The 20,716-nt window shown below is 36.3% G+C and overlaps 1 protein-coding gene across 4 annotated transcripts in view; it reads left to right on the top strand.

Moving 5' to 3' along the window:
* Positions 1-19,608, top strand: part of TPP2 (tripeptidyl peptidase 2) — a 49,985-nt gene extending 30,377 nt beyond the window's left edge. For 2 of the 4 annotated variants that reach the window (XM_080343424.1, XM_080343423.1), the window contains 6 exons: positions 7,012-7,163; positions 7,258-7,354; positions 8,257-8,387; positions 9,692-9,899; positions 18,268-18,387; positions 19,476-19,608. In XM_080343424.1, the coding sequence (XP_080199550.1) occupies positions 7,012-7,163; positions 7,258-7,354; positions 8,257-8,387; positions 9,692-9,899; positions 18,268-18,387; positions 19,476-19,565 (798 nt within the window). In that variant the 3' untranslated portion in view covers positions 19,566-19,608. Of the gene's footprint in view, positions 1-7,011; positions 7,164-7,257; positions 7,355-8,256; positions 8,399-9,691; positions 9,900-16,393; positions 16,485-18,267; positions 18,388-19,475 lie in introns of those variants that run through there. The other 2 variants (XR_013922062.1, XM_080343425.1) reach the window with 2 other exon arrangements.
* Positions 19,609-20,716: the final 1,108 nt, after the last annotated feature.

Raw genomic sequence — 20,716 nt, 5'->3', positions numbered from 1 at the left:
TGCTGTAATACAAAGCTGAGAGGCTTGTGAGCATCTGGATACTTCTGCAATAAGTGCTGTAAAAGCGCATGTGGTGATTAGTGGTCTGTAATTTTTCTTTTTATTAAAAACTCAGGAATCTTCAGTGCTTGTGGTCAAGATTTTATGTAACAAGTGTTTTTCCCTATTCTATTCTATCTGCAAATTAAGAACTGAATATGAACATAACACTGATGTAGAATTGAATATATAACTGTATAACAAGTCTACTGAATTGAGAGCTACCTTAATCACAGTCAGAAAAAAGCAGGTTTTTTTGTAGGAGGGATGGACTTGATGGAAAAGTTTCTCAATTTGTGATTCTACTCAAATTAAATATAACTTTTTATAAGGCTAGAGTTTATACAGTGATGTAGCAGGTGCTAGAATTTACAGAAATAATTTTGGAGCATGTATAAGATAGTTCAGGTAGGGAGTTGAGTAACTTTTAACATAGCAGTGTTTTAATATTGTGCTTTCTCATTCTTACATTAGGTAATACAATATTCTGCTGGCAGTCAGAGGCTGAAACAGTCTTTATAAGAAAAAAAAATAGGCTACCTTTATAAAGCTACTGTCTTCTCTTGTTTTGCTCTTATATTGTAAATCTATTTACATTCTTTTGTTTTCAAGGTACTGTGTTCAGGAGGGGCATGCAAATAAGTCACAATTAGTCACGATTCTTGTTAGCAGTAAGGCATGAGAATCATCCATAACGCAGTTTATTGCCATAATCTGATATTTTGTGTAACAGTGAGCTGGTAACTGAGCCTGCTGATTACTCTGGTCTTGGTGTAATAACTGTGTGGAATGTGATTAGGCTTTACAAGAAGGATTTTAATGTGCACTGCTGCAATTTTATTTTTATGCTGCATCTGAAAAGTATGCAGATCACTTTTAGAAAGATGATTAAAAATCCCATGTGAATGTATGGCTTCCTGATTGATAGGGTATAAAGTTTTCATGTAGTGGATTTCTAACAAGAGAGTTAGTAAACTCTAATCATAATTCAATTTGCATAGCAAAACCTATCAAACAGATCCAGGAGGCTGCTTGGTCTGGTTTTAAAGTTTGGTTTCAGAACATATTTGTGTTCATATCTGAGCAGTATCCCCACTCAAGCCAAAATAAAAACTGTTGTTCTTGTTACTTCTACCTCACAAGAGATGTCAGCATACTATGATCAAATAAATAAAATACAGTGTATTTCAGAGCATTGATCCATAAGAGCTCCATTAATGAATATATTTTTCTGAGAATGAAGCTCTTGAGGGCTTCCCTGTTGACAAGTTTTGAATATTTACACTGCCCTGTCATAAGTCTACATATGTTTATGATGTTTTCCAGCATGGAAAACATGTTTATATATTTATTTTGTGACCCAGTCAATCAAAAAAACTGTGTAGTTTTTTCATATTTTTCACAGATGAGTCTAGGCCCTGTTGTGGGATTATGAGTGTTCATTTACAAGTCACATTTTATGTGTTTTTTTTCTCCGATACTGGTGATTAGTCTGTGTAAAGCTTTATATATGTATGTACACACACACACACACATGTACATACATATATATATATATATACATATATATATATCAATGTCAGTTGATGAGGGAGGGAACTTACATATGTGCATCACACTACCAACACTACCAGAAATCCATGGTGGGCATTTCTGGTTGTTTAAAAGTACTTCTATTTTTGTAGAATCACAGAATGGCTGATGCTGGAAGGGGCTCTGGAGGTCATCTGGCCTAATCCCCTTGCTCAAGCCTCCTAAAGCTGGTTTCCCAGAACCACATCCAAGTGGCTTTTGAGCATCTCCAAGGTTGGAGACTACACAACCTCTCTTGGCAACCTGTGCCATTGTTCAGTCACCCCCACAGCGAAAAAGTATTTCCTGGTGTCCAGAGGGGAACTTCTGTGTTCCCGTTGGTAGCTGTTGCCTCTTGTCCTGTCACATTGCACCACTGAAAAGTCTGGATTTCTTTTTACAACCTCCCTACACATATTTACACAGATTGAGATTCCTTCTACCACCCAAATGCCTTCCCTAGGCTGAACAACCCCAGTTTCTCAGCCTTTCCTTATAGGAGAGATGCTCCAATCTGTCAACTTTGTGGTCCTTCACTGGACTCTTTCCAGTATGTCCATGTCTCTCTTGTAGTGGGGAGCCCACAACTGGACACAGAACTCCAAGTGTGTCCTCATCAGTGCAGAGTAGAAGAAAAGGATCACATCCCTCAACCTGGGACACCAGGGCATGGGTTTTTACTTAACGTCTTCCTATCTTCAGTGTGTTTGGACTTAAATAAATACATACATACATAAATAAAAACCTTTATCTCTGATTACTGAACCTCTGATATATATGAAATTCAGAATTCAGTGATATTTTTCCTTTGAACTAATCCCCACTGAAGTAGAGAGTGCCCTGCCATTGTGGATTGGGAAGCTGATGTGCCCTTAGAAGTGTCATTTGTCTCTAATGGGGAGACATGTGCTAAACAAGCATGTGGAAAACAAATTGGTTCAATGTACCTTGCTTCTTTCACAATCTAACTTTTGTAATCCAGTTAAAATTAGATTCTTTTTTTCCCCACTGTCTCCAAGTTTCATCCTGAACATAGGCAGAATGAAAACAGATCACTGACTTTTTCTGATCTGTTAGATGCATCTTTTGTTGTTGATACATATTGCAGCTTTTGAACAGCAATATCTAGCTACTAGCAGAGGCATAGAAAGTTTCTACATCTCTCTCCCTACTCTGCTATCTTTCCATCCAATTTGAAGCAAGAAATGCACTGTGCAGATATTGATAAGTACTAGTGGAAACTAATAAATACCATTGTGAAGTCAAACATAAAAGGAAATGTGTTCAATGACTTCCTTTCAGCATTAAGGCTCTATTCCTGTTTAATCAGGAGGCCTTCAAAAATAGGATGAAGTACATGTCTGATTTAATTTTCTGTAAGCCTGGCTGGTGACTTCAATAATGTTAATTCATTTTCAATTAAATACGAGTATTTCTGTAAAAATAAGAAACTTTGCACAAATCATATGCATCTAAAGGTAGATACAGATTATTTATGCACATTCAGATGTATGTGTATGCAGATGTGCATGGTATTTATTAAATGAAAAATGAGACTAAGGATGTGTTCCTTCAAGGAGCTTTTTCCTGTGGTTAATTTTGCTGTGAATGCTTTAAAGTAGCAATAGTTCATATGTCTTTTCTACATAAAATACCAGATGTTGAACTATTGGACAAAAATCGAAGTTTAAACCTTTAAACAAAATTTAACAGTTGAAGTCTTTTAAGAGGTGACTGTTTTGGGGGCATTATCCTTGTTTATGTACGTGGTTTGTAGTTCTAGTTAAAAATAAACTCACTGAGTCTTATCAAACTGTGCACAGAGTACACTGACTGAAGTGTGTACCCATATGCTTCCGAAGTTTTGATTATTGCTTAATTTTGTCAGAGGATAAGCAAAGGGTAGCTTTCTCATTAATTTGGAAGTTTCCTTAGTAACTTTTTTCAATAGATAATATGCTCACTTTCTGCCTTTCTCTGCCTGTCCCTCTGTCTTTTTATAGCTATATATAATATCAAATCCAGTACACTACTCTAGTACTTCTGTCGCTCTGGAACAGTTAGAGTGACATTTGAGTAAGAAAACAGATTAAAGTGCTGAATTGTGAAGAGTTGGCTTTTTTCTCCATGATCTCTAATGTTGAATGTTTCTGTAATGACAATGACAGTGTCTTCTGGTATCTAGGGGGTTGCCAGGGTTTATGAATAATGCTTGTGTTTACAGATAGAATAGAGAAAAGAAGGAAGCCTTCTGTCCATCTTATGATCTTGTGATAGTTTAATTAAATGTGATAAGCACCTAAACTGTGTTTATCCCATGAAATACGTTTGGTGTCTGTAGAGAAGAGTGTGTCTCCTTTTTGGTAAGATCTTTTTCAAAAGGAGGCTGCTTAGGTCTGAAGCTCATTGTTTCCTTTCAACAGTCATAGCTTGTAATACTTGCAGAATGGTGAGATGACATTTTACTGTTGATGGTTTAGCTACATAGAATTTGTCTCTTAAATGAAAGTGTTCATCCACGTAAGTGGGACTTTGATAATATAATTACACTTGGTTTGAAACTTAATCTAGGGTAGTAGAGCCTGCTCTTGTAGACAGGGCTTGAGAATGCAGAAGCCATGTAAATACATAACTCCAAACATTTTTCCAAGTAAGATCTAAGAGGACTTTCCAGAAGGAAATCCTGAAATATTGGAAGAATATCTCTAGGAAGGCATGTTTCTTTCTTAGGGAAGTGTCAGTTTTGATAGAGGATGTCTTTTTAAAAAAACACTGTGAGCTACTGATTCAGATTTTTCTACTGGACTAACTTCTTAGGCATCTTAGGCATTACCTTAGCCAGCCCCATACCATGTTCCTCATGTCCATATTGTCCACTGCATATGATTGCTTCCATGACCTGTTCTGTCATGATCTGGCCTAGATCTTGCTGAAGTCTTGAGTCTCCTGCCTGGTCACGCCTTTCATACTTGAAATGCATATGTGCAGGATAGTTCCTGTGAAAGCTATACTTTAATATAGATTAGTGATCTGAAACAGGGCTTAAAAAGATATGTAAATGTAAAGTTTGTGGTTCATCTGCGACTACATATTAAGTAGGTGGAAAAAGTGTTTCAAGAGAATATTTGTGTCACTTTTTCTTACCAGTATTGTTTTCAGTAACCCATAGCAAGCTGCTGGTCTTTTTAAACTGTCAGTCTGAATAAAATTGTTTGATATCAGTGTTTTTGAATAGTTTCTGGAATGTAGTGTAGCAGTCTGTTACTGCAGGGTTTTGCACAGCAGTTTCTGACAGTCACCTTTTTATCCGCTATGTAACCTGAAATAGCTCCATCTTGTGCAACATTGACTTAGTTTATAGGAAACTTATTTTCACAAATGTGTTTTGTATTAATTGATATAATTGCCACAGCAACTGAGCATGCAAAACAGTATTTTGCACAATGTTGCAACAAAGTAATGGTGTTTAGAGGATTTAAGCGTAAGTGATCTTCTCTGTGAAATATCCTCTATGTAAAATAAATGGGCATGTGCCCCCACTGTTTGGGGAAAGGCTTTATAAAAAAGTTGCAACACTAAAACAAAAACAACCAAATGGCCTCCCTTAGCAATTGTAATGTTTTTGAAGCAATGACTTAAATCTGATGTTGGCTTATTTGCAAATTCATACATAAATCGTCTCAGGAAACAGACTTCAGAGCATGGTCTGAGATCAGTAAGGATTTTCCTTTTAAATAGCTGTAGCTGTTTTTCTGATGGTAGTTATTTACTAGTGTAGCATGAACTCAAACTGTAGTGATATTATTGTGCTGGCATATAGGGTTTAAAAAAATCTTGCAGGAATTAAAAAAATCTCAGGAATTGGCTGGATGGTCACACTCAAAGAGTTGTGATCGATGTCCTGATGTCCAAGTGGAGACCAGTGACGAGTGGTGTTGTGCAGGGGTCGATATTGCGACTGGCACTGTTTAACATCCTCATCAGCAACATGGACAATGCAACTTGAGTGCACCTTCAGCAAGTTTGCTGACAACACCAAGTTGTGTCATGAAGTTGATGTGTTGGATGTCATCCAGAGGGACCTTGACAAATACACAGCACAAATACAGGCTGAGTGGAGAATGGATTGGGAGCAGCCCTGAGGAGAAGCTCAACATGAGCCAGCAGTGTGCGCTTGCAGCCCAGAAAGCCAGTTGTATCCTGGGCCACATCAAGAGAAGCATAACCAGCAGGTCAAGGGAGGCGATTGTCCCCTTCTTCTCTGCTCTCATGAGACCCCACCGGCTGTACTACGTCCGGCTCTGGGGCCCTCATTATAGAAGAGATGTGAACTTGTTGAAGGGGGTCCAGAGGAAGCCCATGAAGATGATTAGAGGGTTGGAACACCTCTCCTATGAGGACAGGCTGAGAGAGCTGGGGTTGTTCAGCCTGAAGAAGAGAAGGCTCTGAGGAGACCTCCTAGCAGTCTTCCAGTACCTAAAGGTGGTCCACAGGAAAGCTGGCGAGGGAATTCTTGCAAGTGCATGTTGTGATAGGACAAGGGGAAAAATGGAAAAAGGGTAGATTTAGAGTAGACATAAGAATGAAATTCTTCACCATGGGAGTGGTGAGGCACTGGAACAGGCTGCCCAGAGCAGCTGTGGATGCCCCATCCATCCCTGGGAGCGTTCCAGGCCAGGTTGGATGGGGCTTTGAGCAACCTGATCTAGTGAAAACCGTACCTGCCCATGGCAGGGGGGTTGGAACTAGATGATCTTTAAGGCCTCTTCCAACCCAAACCATTTTGTGTCTCCTTAATTTGAGCACAGATAGAGGTGAAATTGGAAAGTCTGTAGCAGCAGAATGGAAAACAGTTGTCTGTGTATGCATCAACTGATTCAGTAGGTACATGGAAGAAGTATTGTCTTGAGAGGAATAAAGTTTTGTATTCTGTGGCATGGTTCATGTTTATGGTAACATTGTATTACTTTTTATAATTCAGTCATATTTATTCATTTGTTTATTGCCAGATTTGTAGGCTAGGATCTTTAACTGATTTTTTTTCCTTTGCCTTTTAACCAAATTATTTGGTTTTCTGTAGATGAACAAACCAACCCCAACCTCCTGATTCCCCAACTAATATCATGTAGAATTTTATGAATACAAAAATGTCAAACTTGATAAATTTTAGGCTTTCTTGTCGTGTGCTGTTTGAATATTTACATCTTTGCATTGCTTGAAACAAAAAGGTAAAGCATTTCCTGAATTCCTAATAACCAAAACATTTACTCTCAGAATCTTTACTTAGGATGTGTATAGTTGCAACTCAGAGTAGTTGTTTGCTATGATTTAGCTTTTGTGTAGCAGCAGAAAAATGTGTACTGTATTCCTCTCAGTACGTGTCTCTTTTCCCATCTCCAGGATGTCCTTACAGTTCACTATCATTTGATACCATCACCAGCAAAGAGTAAAAATGGCAGCAAAGAGAAAGAAAGAGAACAGGAAAAGGAAAAAGATGTTAAAGAAGAATTTGCTGAAGCTTTAAGAGATCTGAAAATACAGTGGATGACCAAGTATGTCTGCTGTCATGACTACACAAGCTTAAAGCATCTGTACAGAAGAAAATTCAGAATCTGTACTTTCATGCAATGTCCTCTTCTCTTCTAGGCTGGATACCAGTGACATGTATAATGAGTTGAAAGAAGCGTTTCCTAATCATCTTCCATTGTATGTTGCAAGACTTCATCAGCTGGATTCTGAAAAGGTGATTTAACACTCCAGAACTTGATTTGTCTTAGTACATCTTTGTCTAAATACTTCTCTGTGACATAAACAGCTAAATCTTTCTTCATGCATATTTGGTCTTGAAGTGAGTGCCATAGCTGTACTCAGTACTATAAAGCAGAAATTCCTAACTAGATTGACAGCTGCCTTCCTGACTGACTGTGATTTACTTAATCCCACAGCAGAATGAAAATATGCCTGCCTATAGTATGTTTGCTTATAATTTACTTATTGTTAAGTTAAACACATCGTATTTTTCCTGACTGGTTTAGGCGACAACAATGTTACTCTAAATAGTTTTTGTCAAGGCAAGCACACATCCCATTCTACTCCTCTGCTGGGTTGGTAGTTTCTTCTACCAGAATTACTCAGACAACTGAGGACAGTAACCTCTTGAAATGACATGGATAAATCCACCATCTATCATTGTCCTCAAGAATTGGAACTGTGAACAGAAAAGTTTATATATATATCTGCTTTTTTGTTCATCTTCAAGATAAACAGCTTTTTAGATAGTCAGTAGTTTGAATATTTTTGTTTAATTTCATTCTGATTTTATATTTGTTAGTGAAATTAATAACTGCTACTTTTATTTAAGAGGATTTTTATTTTTCTGAAATGTTTTTTTCTTTCTGTAAACTCTGCATTTTGCATATACTCATCTCATGTTTTAGTTTGTTTTCAATGCAATGGACTACCTATTTGGGAAATCTTGATAACGCAGACTTTCAGTTTTTTTGAATCAAAAATTGGAGAAAGTGGAGAAAAGGACATGTTGAATTGTATTATTTCTGCTGACCTTCCCATTTATCCTAGTGTCAGTAGAATCAACAATCAAGTATTGTGATTTCATAGTGCTAAACACCTTTATTTTTCTTTTAGGAACGAATGAAAAGACTTGATGAAATTGTTGAAGCTGCAAATACTGTAATCTCTCATATTGATCAGACAGCGTTAGCAGTATATTTTGCCATGAAGACTGATCCCAGGCCTGATGCAACTACTATAAAAAAGTACCTACCCAGTAAATAATTTTCTTGCATCCTATTTCTGTAATCTACATACTTTGTGTCTGCTTATAGGAAATTGAATGACTGTAATGTTTTTTAATAAGTTGTATTCTTTGGGGCACAGGTAATTTCAAACTTCATTACAACATTATTTAGTTACTTAATTATAGCTCCAGAATACAGGAACACTGAATCCTGCAAGTTTTTATTTAGAAGTATTAAGTAAAATTAATGAGTGCTTTCAGAATTTAAATGTGTCCAAAAAATGAGGTATTACGTTTTTGTATCAAGCTTAATCTCATATCAGAGGGACCACTAGAATCATTATATAGAGGTGTGTATTTTGAATGCTACCTGCCTTTTCGTAATACTTTGTAACCTTTTGGATCTGTGTTTGAAGAAAAAATTGACAACAGACTTGGAACTAACTGCTTACAAAAGATTTTGTTTGTGAAAGGCCTTGTGCTTCAGAGTATTTTTGAGATCCTTTGTTTTTCTTTTAGATTTTAGATTGTTCCTCTGAATTACCAGTATATATTCCTAGGAATACAGTATTTTAAAGGTGACACCTTAGTCCGGAGAATAACTGGTGGATTTTGCAGCATGGTGCTGTCTTAGTCACAAATAGAGCAGCACATTTTAAGATTAGGCCCTTAAAAGGCAACAGGCATATTTGTTATTATTTCAGATAAAATACCAGATTTCAATTGTAAGATTAGTCTGTCTGTTGTACCTATCCTGAATATTTGCATATAATTCTAGAATCGCTGATATAAAAGCGATGACATAAATCACTATGACATAAATGAACTTCATTCTAAACATTTCTTGGTAAGTTGACCCATTAGGTCATGTGATTGAATCTAACATCTGGAATTGAACACCAAATTCAGTGGTGTTTTAAATGAGTGCAGTTTCTTTGAAATCAACAAAATTGTACCTGCTTACAGTAGTAGTAGATTTGACTCCAAGAACTGTAAAGCTATTTTTCCAGATGCTGCCTTATTCAGTTTTAGAATCCCGAGTTGCCCTTGCCTTAAGGCACCAAAGGCATTTCAGACTTAGAAGAATGGTTGAGGTTGTTTAATGCATAATCTCTCTACAACATGTTTTACAATTAGTTTAATTTGTAGTAAATAGCCATGCTTTTAAAGTTATCTTGGTGCTTATTTTCATTTTGTGTGTACTAACTGCTGTAAAGCTTTTAGCTTAAACTCAGTACAGCACTGATTCTGTTCTTAATGAGGTATCTGCAAAAAGTCCTTAATATTTTTTCAATGCTTTTTTTTTTTTTTTTTTAAATATAGTGAAATGGAAAAACAGAAGACTACTTTAGTGGATGCACTTTGTCGAAAAGGAAGCGCGCTAGCTGACCAACTTCTTCATCTGCAGGCCCAACAAGGGGCTGCTTCCAGTGATGCAGAAGGCAAAGATGAAGATCACGAAAGCTGCTCAGAGGCTTTGACAGAGACATTCTGGGAAACAACAAAATGGACAGATCTTTTTGACAGCAAGGTAAGAGAGCAGAGCAGGTTTTTTTTGTCTTTTGCATGTTGGATTTTTTTTTATGGTTTCTCCTGGAATTATGCACTGCCTTTGTGTGCACAGCCTCATGCATCCCTCCCTTCTACTTTTTCATGCTGTCCCCATATGTTGTCCTCCCTTAACAACCTTTTTCCACACAGTTTTTGCCAAGCCTGTCAAATCCATGGTAAGGCCATCTCTGGACATGTGAATGTAGAGGTTAAGGGAAGGGTATAGAACAGTACCAGATTTCCATGAAAAAGCTGCTTGCTTTACTGAATTGCTTCTTTCTGTACCTTTCAGGGAATATTTTTGATTAACCTCTGCGCTGTTCTAGCTGTACACAGAAGTATGCAGGGTACCTACTCTGTTCAGTCCTGCATTCTGTAGCCTCTTCTGCACTACGGACAAGAGAAGTTTTGTGGTTTTTTGTCAGTAATGTCTGTAGAGGTAAAGGAAGAAAACCTCAGAAATAATTACATGTATTATTAGCACAGATTTCCCTGTCATTTCAGTTTCCTAATCCTGAGATTTAAGTTTTTTCTGCTTCATCCAAGACAGCTATTCTGAAAGGAAAACAAAAATCCATAGTAGGTGATTAGTTAAATAGCTTGTAATTTATGGAGTTTATGACTTCACATGTTTAACTGTTGACGTACTGAGTATTATTAATTAGTTGCTGTATTTAGCTCTTGCATATGACAGTGTTTTACTGAAAGATTAAGTGACCAATGTATTTGTTTATAATTAAGTTAAATTGCCAGAGCACTTCAGATTGGTAATTTCAAAATTTTTCTTTTGTAACTATATTGTTTAATTTCCTTGACAGTAAATAATCTGCCTTGTAAGAACTGGTGCTTTAGCTAGAAGCCTGAACAAGAAGGCTGATGGTGGCTACCTTCACTTCTTTAACGTACACATACATCTTTTCAGCATTCCTATTCTAATCTGTTACTGATGATAATATCCTGTGGTAGCAGATTTTGTGCTTTAATCAGGTTGTCTGGCACAAGATTTTCTTGCTGTATATTTGAAAGTACAGTACTCTGTTCCAGTGTAGTGATCCCTAGTTTACTTCTCTTTAAGCTGTTAGTAATATTTTCGGTGGAGGAAGTGTCAATATAGATATCTTGTTGGGAGTTTATCACTCTTAGTTACAGGAATCTTTTTTTTCAAGGCAGATGTTGATTTCTAGCACTCTTGAACTGTGTACTCTGGGCATGGAATGAGTAACTCTGATTTGAATTGCACAGATTGAACCTGTCTTTTTGACTGCCTTAACCACAGCATACTCAAGTCTTGCTTTGAAAATTGATGCTTCTGTGTGGTTAAATTGGTACTGACAGGCCAGCAAAACTTTTCAGATGTTTGTAGCACTTCATATGGAAATTACTTCCATCGCGTTTATGCAGCATGTTTGTCTGCTTTTCCCTCTTGATTTTACTAGTCAAATTGACTAGTAAAAATCTAAACTTGATTGACTATCGTGAGCCCTACACAGCCACTTACTTATTCCCCTGCAGTGGGATGGAGAAGAGAATTTGAAACATAAAAGTGAGACAGCTTATGGGTTGAGATAATGACAGTTTTTACTGTGAGGATGATCAAATACTGTAATGGGTTGCCTGGAAAGGTGAGTGAAGTCTCAGTCCTTGGAGGTGGTCAAAACCTGATCAGACACAGTTGACAGTGTAGGTCAACCTGCTATACATGGTCCTGCTTTGAGCAAGGGGATTGAACTAGACAGTCACCGGAGCTCCCTTCTGTCTTCAACAATTTTGTGATTCAGTGACTGCTTGGCAAATAATTTATGTAGCTCAGTAGTTTCTGAGGTGGTTTTCTTCATGCTTTCTGTGATCCAGGTGCATGAATGTTGGACAGTGTCCTGGTTTTGGCTGGGATAGAGCTAATTTTCTTCCTAGTAGCTGTATAGTGCTTTGTTTTAGATTTAGGATGAGAATAATATTGATAACACTCTGATGTTTTAGTTGTTGCTGAGCAGTGCTTCACTAAGTCAGGGACTTTTCAGCTTCTCTTATTGCCCTGCCAGCGAGGAAGCTGGGAGTGCAGAGAAGTTGGGAAGCTGACCCCAACTGACCAAAAGGATATCCCATACCATATGACGTTATACTCAATATGTAAACTAGGGGGAAGGTTGGTTGGGGAGCTGCTGCTTGGGGACAGGTTGGCCATCGATCACCAGGTGGTGAGTAATTGCATTGTGCATTACTTGTTTTGTGTATTCTTTCATCATTATTATTATTTTTCCCTTCGTCTTGTGTCCTCTTAAGGTGTCTTTATCCCAACCCACAAGTTTTAGCTTTTTTCTGATCCTCTTCCCCATCCCACTGTGGGGGGAGTGAGCGGACAGCTGTGTGGTGTGTAGCTGCCTGCCAAGTTAAACCACAACAGTCGATAATGATGTAGTGTTACTTTTGCTGGCTGTCAATTTAGTGTGTCTAAAGATCACATGATGGATGTATTCACATGATGGATGTATTCCCTCATCTCTCCAGTAGTACTGTTCAGTAATTCTAATCGCAGCAATACCTATAGATAAGGTTAACAACAACAACACAATAAGTTTGAAGGGGAAGAAATACGTGCTGCTACTTAAAGCTTTCATATGATTATTGGAACTGAGACTTTTAATGGCTCACTTTTATACTTTGAGGCGTTATTTTTCTAGAAACTCTTTGAAAGCAATGAGGAGTGAGAATGATGTGATTTGGGCCTTGTTGGGATTGAGAATTTTGCTTTGAAAGGAGGTAGTAGAACACTCTAATGATTTTTCCATGATAACAGATTTGGAGAAAAGGATTAGAGCTAAGGTGAAGGGAGTTATTTTCAGTTGAGAGAAAAACTTTTTTGTTTTTCCTTTATTGCTTCCTAGAAGTTTCATGCTTGCGACTGTTCATATTCTTTCATTTCCTTTACTGACAGGTGTCATGCCCATCCAGTAGTTTCTTATGAACTGGCTGTAGTTACCAATTACACTGTTCAGAATAGTTGTTTCAGCTGTTAGCACTACAGTTTATTGCCAATGATGGAATGTTATTTGGTCATTCAAAGTCTTAAAACATATTACGATTATGTAATAATGCGTTATTTAGCTTTTTTCAGGATCACTATTCATGACTTAGACCACATAATTATGATATGGCCTGACACAAAAAAGCCTAAAAAAAAAAAAATAACTACAGTTATATTCCTTCTGTCTTTGTTGTAAACTGTGATAAAATAGCTGTACATGTGTGTCATGAGCTGTAACTTTTCTTCAAAAATTAACTTAATACTTTACAGTTCCTTCATGCCACCCATCTCTGCCAAACTGCATTTTATGTTCAAGCTGTGTTATCAGTATTCATTAATTTTTATTTTTAATGGCAGACAGGTTTTGTAAGTAGAATTGTGCTTAAAGCTCTCTCAGCTTCCTATTTGAATAAAAATAAGTGTCTTTTGCCCTAGAGATGGGCCAATAGAATGTTTTAAGTATCTAGTAGTCTTTGGTCATCTTCCTTCACAGCTGCTTCCGTTTATTTGGAAAAAACACTTGTATAAATCTCTGCCTCGGTATTGCATGCAATATATTGTTATACTTGTGGAGTATTTGGTTATTTTAAAACCAAAATGAATAGCTTAGTGCAAATAATTTGATTTTGCAGACTGGTAGAGGAAAATTAGGAGTTTTGATGTTTAAGCGGAACTGTACTGTCTATGTAGCTTGCTTCCTTTGAGACGGGGAGTTTAGAAAGAATGTTGAGGAGTTAATTTTGCAGAGTAGTGTTTAAGACTTCAACACAGATTCTGTTTAAAAAAACAAGTATTTTTGCTAGGCTGAGGGCAAAAGCATTGATTCTGTTCTTCAGTCCAGCTGACTTGTGCTTAGCAAAATTCACTTTGGTAGAAAAGAAGTAGTTATGGCTTTAACGGCCTTTCTATGATGCTACTCTGGACTGGCTCAGACCAGACTGATAAAATGAAGTGTTGTGACTTGGCTCTATCTCCTAACTGTGCTTAACTCATTTCCTTTTGGGGAATTTAAGAGATTTTGGAGGTGTAAGTGTAGAGTGGAGTAGTGATGTAGGATCCAGGATAGACCTTGAGTGAACATCCTTCAAATGAGAGTCCTCACGAGGCAGCCAGCTTATACTAAAGCATGCTGCTGGAAACAAAAAGGTGGAGTTCTTCCTGTACGTGGTCATGCCTTTTTGGCATTGGCACACAAAAGATGGAACAACTGGGTGAGAAAGAAAGGAAATAAGGCACTTGCATATTGCACTGATCATTCAAGTGCCAATATGGCTTTAGATAGAACATTGCTCTAAGTGTTTTTACTTCTAAGCTTTCTGTAAGTCAAAGCTTATTCTGATGTCAGTAATTAAAATTCTAAGTGAAATTCTGAAAACAGACCATGTTCTATGTCATTTTTAAAGATACACAGAAAAGTGATGATGTTCCGAATTGTTTCTACTCACCCTCTAGTAAACCAAGTACTTTTGCTTGTTTCACCTCTCTCCAGGGCATTGCCACATGGCATTTGTTAGTGCCTTTGAACTGCCTGTTTTCCATTGAAGTATCATCCCTGTCCCCATATTGTGGCAAGTACATAGGGAAGCTGGTACTGACTTTTGATAGTAAGTGCTTTTGATCACTGAAGATTTATTTTAAATGAAACGTGAAAGAAAATATTTATGTCCCCTGTGTACACAAAAGCATTTCAAATAAACTCCAGTTGAGACAGCTCTATGCAGGAAGTATTTTTTAATTATGCTAACATAGGGGGTTTAGTAATGGAATATAAGTTAGCAATTTTTATTTTACTTAGAACATAGCTTTAAAATTTGTAGGCCAAAAGCCCCAGTTTGAAACAAAACAGCTACAGTAGTAGTATGTGTTGTAGTAGTAGTATGGTGTTGCCTGATTGTTACTGGTAATGACTTATCTCTAGAATTTAATGCCCCTCAACCTTTAAATTAGCTGTTGGGGATAAGCAAAAAGTCACATTTAAAAATAAGTTTAAGAACAAATAAAGCCCCAGACCTTTCTATCTTGCCTTCTAAACATCTTTAGCATGGATTGTTTTTCATTTTACTGCCTGCACTGTCAGATGCAGCTTCTCTTCCAGCTGATTGTATTCACTCATTGCCAATAACTTGGTGCTGGATTCTTGATTCCATTAACTCCTCTTCCTCTCTTGTAAATAAAAGTCAGTTTTTTAATATGAATATTACTATTATTTGTAATAGGCCAGTTAACAGAGCAGAGTCAACAAACATAGCTAAGAAACTTTAGTTTATTACCGTAGATTTTTATGAACCTGAAAAAAATTGCCTGCTGGTAATTATAAACATTACAACTTCAATGTTCTTGCAAGTAGTTGGAGTGTGTTATCGATAGATTATATTGCTTACCCTAGTATTTTAATGCATGTAGATGCATTTTAATCAACTGTTTAAATAATGAACTAACTAATTATAGAAGTCTGTTTTCATAGATAACTGTTAGTATACTAGAAAAGTTTTATTATAATAGGTTGTATAATGTTGCTGGATTTAAAAAGTATTCTTTTTTAAAGAGTGTTTTCAGGCTTTTAAATACTTTAGCCCTGCAAATGTCTTGGGATGGATCATTTCAGCAATTTACTGTCCTAAATAGGCATCATGTAGCCAATGGCAAGTCAGGCAGTTAATTAGGAGATGGACATTAAACCACTTTCGTGGGTCTGGATCTTAGCACACTTAGTATTACAGGGCATTAGCTTGAGGAATAAAGTATCTAACAGTGATTTATCCCCCCAGTGTCCTAGTTCTATGTGTTGCCTTTCCTTATTACCCTTCGTTCACCACTCTTTGGCTAATTTTTGGGCTATATCCAGTGTTCTATAAAAGCTAGCCTTAATTATATTTATTGATATTATGAAAACAATATCAAATACTTGAAATTAATTCCTATTTGTTCATCTAGCAACTGCTTTTAGATGCTACAAGTTGGGTTTTTTGCTGTTGTTACACATTCCAATAGCAGTGGTTTTCTCTGTTACATCTTAATAGCACTCCAGTTTACTTTTTGTTTACTCATATGCAGGAATCATAGTCTTCACTTCTGTGGTCTTGTAAAGCTTACAATATTTTAATTATAAGGCTTAATTTGACCAATATGTGTACAAGTTTAAAAGTATTATTTCTTATCTAACATTTTTTGTTTGTAAACCTGTTCTGATTTTAAAGCATCTCATGCATTATTCTTAACTTCTGAAGTGCTAATGAACGTTAAGTAGTTTTATTTGTATACAGTTGATTGGGGTTTTTTTCCAAACACTAAGACAGAAATTATGGTCTTTTATCAAGAGCTCTTGGAGCATTGTTTTCAACCTTTTGGTCCAGCAGAGAACTTTTTTCTCATTTAGAAATACCCAAACTTTCATTTGGCCAGAGCAAGGGTGTTTCGTAAAATGCTTTGTTTTCTTGCCACAAAAACTCTAGGAAGCCCTGTTACGAAAGAAATGCTGTCAAGTGGCTTTCCTCCTGCCTTTATCACTGATGTTCAATAACCATTCAAAACTTACAGGGTCAGGTAAGAGCTTTCTTAATAGAGCAGTGACATTATTTCTGGTTAGCCTCCAATATGTTATTTGCTGAGAGCTCCAATGCATTTTCCATTTGATTATTTTTTGTTTGGTTTTGTTTTGTTTTGTGGTTCTATCATCATTTGCAGAAGGGATTTTTTTTTTAAGTTTAGTTTAACGAACTAAATCTGCTAATGGATACACTGAGCAGTTATTCCAAAGTGTTTGCTAATGTGTTTTGCTTCAGGAAAATATCCAAAATAATTGGATTGAGAATGCAGCATGCAAATTATTTTTCCAATAGCAATATTTGGAAAATCTGTGTGTGAGTGGTGCTGTATGCTCATTGTTGCATATATGTATGTGTTTTAAACTACAACAGCTTAAGTAAATACTTGAACAGAACAAAATACATACTTGAAGACAGAAGAAGAATGAGCAACTCTTGAGTGCTTGGCAATACGTTAGAGCTTCAAAATTATACCTTTGCTTGCTAAATAATTTAGCTTATTATTTCTTAGCTCAGTCTTTTAAGTACGATTCTGCAAAGACCTGTGCATGTGATTAACATTCAATGGAAGCATTCAGGCAGCAAAAATTAGGCAAGTTCTTCAGTACTTGCAGGACTAGGAACTCAGATTCCTTAGTGTTTATATTCTTAAGAAATATTTAAAATTTTTTTGCTGTAATACAAAATATTTATTTCTGAACATCCTTGAAGTGTTTTTATCTTTTCTTAATGAGATATTTTAAGTGGAGGGTGGGAAAATTTAACTTTTGATGGAGGAGTAAGAGGAAAGGAAGAATATTGTAGTGAGTGAAGGAAAATGAATAGCAAACTCTAATATGAGGTTTCATAAACTTTGCCAACAACAGAAACACTACCATATTCAGGAACTTGAGTGAAAATTTTTTTTAAAAAATGTATTTGCTATGAGTGTTCGAAGGGGAATATTTGAAACAATGTCTTAATTGGACTAATTCTTAGGGCTGTAACTGGTGAAATGGTATGAACTATATTGCAACACCCTAAATGCTGTCAGTGTTTGGGTGTTAAGAACCTGATTTATTTTACATTAGCACATAAGTAGACACATTAATATGTGCATGTTAGTTATAGCGTTGACAAGTATTGTAAGCTGTCTCTTTAGAATTAGTGTTATCAAGAGGAAGCTTTTTTATAATCACTTCTTAATAAATTGCCAGTAGTGAGGAACTGACCCAAAACCTGTGTCTTGTCTTCATGCTTACCTGTCTTCATTGCTTGTTTGTACTTAAGTGCATTTGTCTGTGTGTGTGTGTATATATAGAAATGTCTCATTTACTATGTACATTCATACTTGTTTCTGCAGTAAGTTTGTGACTTTCGAGGAATCAAAACTCTCAATTGAGTCTTTGTTTCTATGGGTCAAAAAAATATACCAGCCATGTTCTTGATTTTTTTTCATTATTTTTAATATGTACTATACAGTTGCCTCTAGAGAATGAAAATCCAAAGAAGCTAGAAATGTAGTGAATAAAAAAATCAGAATAGTAACATCTGTGTTACATGAGATGTTCTGAAGTTAAATATGTTCATGAAGTCAGAAATAGTCTCTAGCAAGTTCACGTTCACAACTTCTACTGTGAATCATCTGTTTTACTGCAAAGAAAAATGCAAGCTATCTTGTGTAAATGTTTTGCTTTGTTTAAATCACTTCTGCTACCTGAACAGAATCTGCTGTTACTTGTTAAGCCTGGTAAGATTAAAATATTTAAATACTTAATTTCTTTTTGGTTTTTGCATTGTAGGTTTTGACTTTTGCCTATAAGCACGCATTGGTAAATAAAATGTATGGGAGAGGTCTGAAATTTGCCACAAAACTTGCAGAAGAAAAGCCAACGAAAGACAATTTGAAAAACTGCATTCAGGTAAGGTGTAAAGTAATGGACTATGTTCATGCTGAGTAAGCTTTTAAAAGTAAGGTATAAGAAGTATTTTTTAATTTTTTATACCTCTTACATTGTAGAACTCACTAAACTTAACATTTTAACTTTATCCAGGCTTTGGTGGGTTGGCCTCCATTTTTAATAGTGATTTCTTCTTTCTTTTTCTACAATAGCTAGTTTTTGAGTAACTGTCATTTTTAGCAGATTTACTTTCTGAAACTTACTTTGGGGCATAAAGAAAGTAGAGACAGCTTTAGCCAAAGATCTTCTGAATGTATAAAGTCCCATTATGTTGCTGTTTAATCACTTATTTTTACTATTATTAATCACAAATATTGTTAGTAGAATATAGATGGAGAATTAATGGAAATTACTGTAACTCCTAGGACATTTTTGTGCATTGAATTGAAAGACTGTATCAAAGAATCACAAAATGGTTGGGGTTAGAAGGGACCTCTGGAGATCATCTAGTCCACCCCACCTGCTAAAGCAGGTTCACCCAGAGCAGATCTCACAGGAATGTGTCCAGGTGGGGTTTGAATGTCTCCAGAGAAGGAGACTCCACAACCTCTCTGGGCAGCCTGTTCCAGTGCTCTGGCACCCTCACAGTGAAGAAGTTTCTCCTCATATTCAGATGAACCTCCTGTGCTTCAGTCTGTGCCCGTTGCCCCTCATTCTATTGTCTGGCACCACTGAAAGGAGTCTGGTCCCATCCTCTTGACATCCACCCTTGAGATATTTATAAACATTGAGATCTTCTCTCAGCCTTCTCTTTTCTAGGCTGAACAGACTCAGCTCTCATTCTCTCTTCTTAAGAAAGGTGCTCTAGGCCCCTCATCATCTTTGTAGCCCACCACTGGAGTCCCTGTAGATCGTACAGAATGTTTTTCTTTTTCCCTTCAGGACTAAGTAATTCAAAGATCACCAGTTCTCCATATCTGTTATCTTTCTGATAAGACATTTCTAGTAAGATGTTGATATCAATGGAGTGTTTGTTGGAAGCATTAAGATTTTTAAAATATGACCCTAGAGCTTCTCTCTTTTTTTAATGTTAGCTTTCTTTATTTCAGCTAATGAAGTTGCTTGGATGGACTCATTGTGCAACTTTCACTGAAAACTGGCTTCCTGTCATGTATCCACCTGATTATTGTGTATTCTAGAATATCAACAATTGTAATCTTCAAGTGATTTTTATATGGGGCAGGACATGAAAATATAAGTTTGACTTTTTATTGGAACGCATGCTTTCGTTACTGAATGCTGATTATTAAATTGTGTGTATTTATCAGTAAAGGTACCTGGGTAAGGCTTAATACCTGTCAACCCAACTCCTGTCATCAAGGGGTTTCCTTATTGTGCATCCCATTGCTGGCAATGGATGTGCCAGAACTGCCAACACCAAGGATTTGGAATTAGGCTGGAAAGGCTTCCTGCATGCATGTTAGGTTCTTAACTGTTACTTTTAACGACAAACCTGTAAAAGCTCTGTATTTTTTACAGTAAACTGAATTTTAACATGTTTGATCTTTATTTCAATTGTATGAAGGCCTTAAAGCTACTGCAAGAGTAGCTAAAAACTTATTTATTAGACTAAAGTAACGGGACATCATTACCTGTATTGTTTGCAAGAGTTTACATTTAATTTTTTTTAAGAAAAATTCAACCTCTCAAATTGTTACAATGTGTAACTTGGAATTGCTGATGCATAGGTGCTCTTGTAAATCTTCATTTTGGAGTGATTTCAGGCAAACTTGAAAATCCATGTGAAGTTGAGTATCAGGACAGGCTAATACATGTATAAAGGTGCCAGACAGTTAAATCTTGATCAGGTATTGTAAAGCTATACATATATGTTTAATAATGTCAAAAATGTAAAACACAGCAGAATAAATGTGCAAAGTTGAAGATCAAAAAACACCATGCGCACTCTGATACTTTAAAAGATTTTATAATTAATAAAAACAAATAATTAAACTAAAAATCGTATTGGTGTCTGAAAGAGTACAGAAATGAAAGTTGCTGGAAGAAAATACCTTACAAACAACAGAAGTTCAGTGCAGCCCAGAATATCAGTGCTTTGTTAAAGCCTTTTTACTAACTGTTGCTACTAACATTGTTCCTTCAGTGGAGTGAAATTGGTCAGTTTGAACAGGTCATATGTATCAACCAAAGACAAATTGCTATACGCTTTGTCATAACTTGTAATGCAAAATTCAGATACAACTGCAACTTTACAAACATAAATGCACAGAAGGTGCACCGTAATGCTTCAGAACATTCCAAACTGCAGGGTGCTCCCATTAAATCAAAA

This window comes from Nesoenas mayeri, assembly GCF_963082525.1.
Source record: "Nesoenas mayeri genome assembly, chromosome: 1".
Taxonomy (NCBI): Eukaryota; Metazoa; Chordata; class Aves; order Columbiformes; family Columbidae; genus Nesoenas; species Nesoenas mayeri.
Note: the sequence above shows the minus strand (reverse complement) of the source record. Positions and strands in the feature narration are given on the sequence as shown.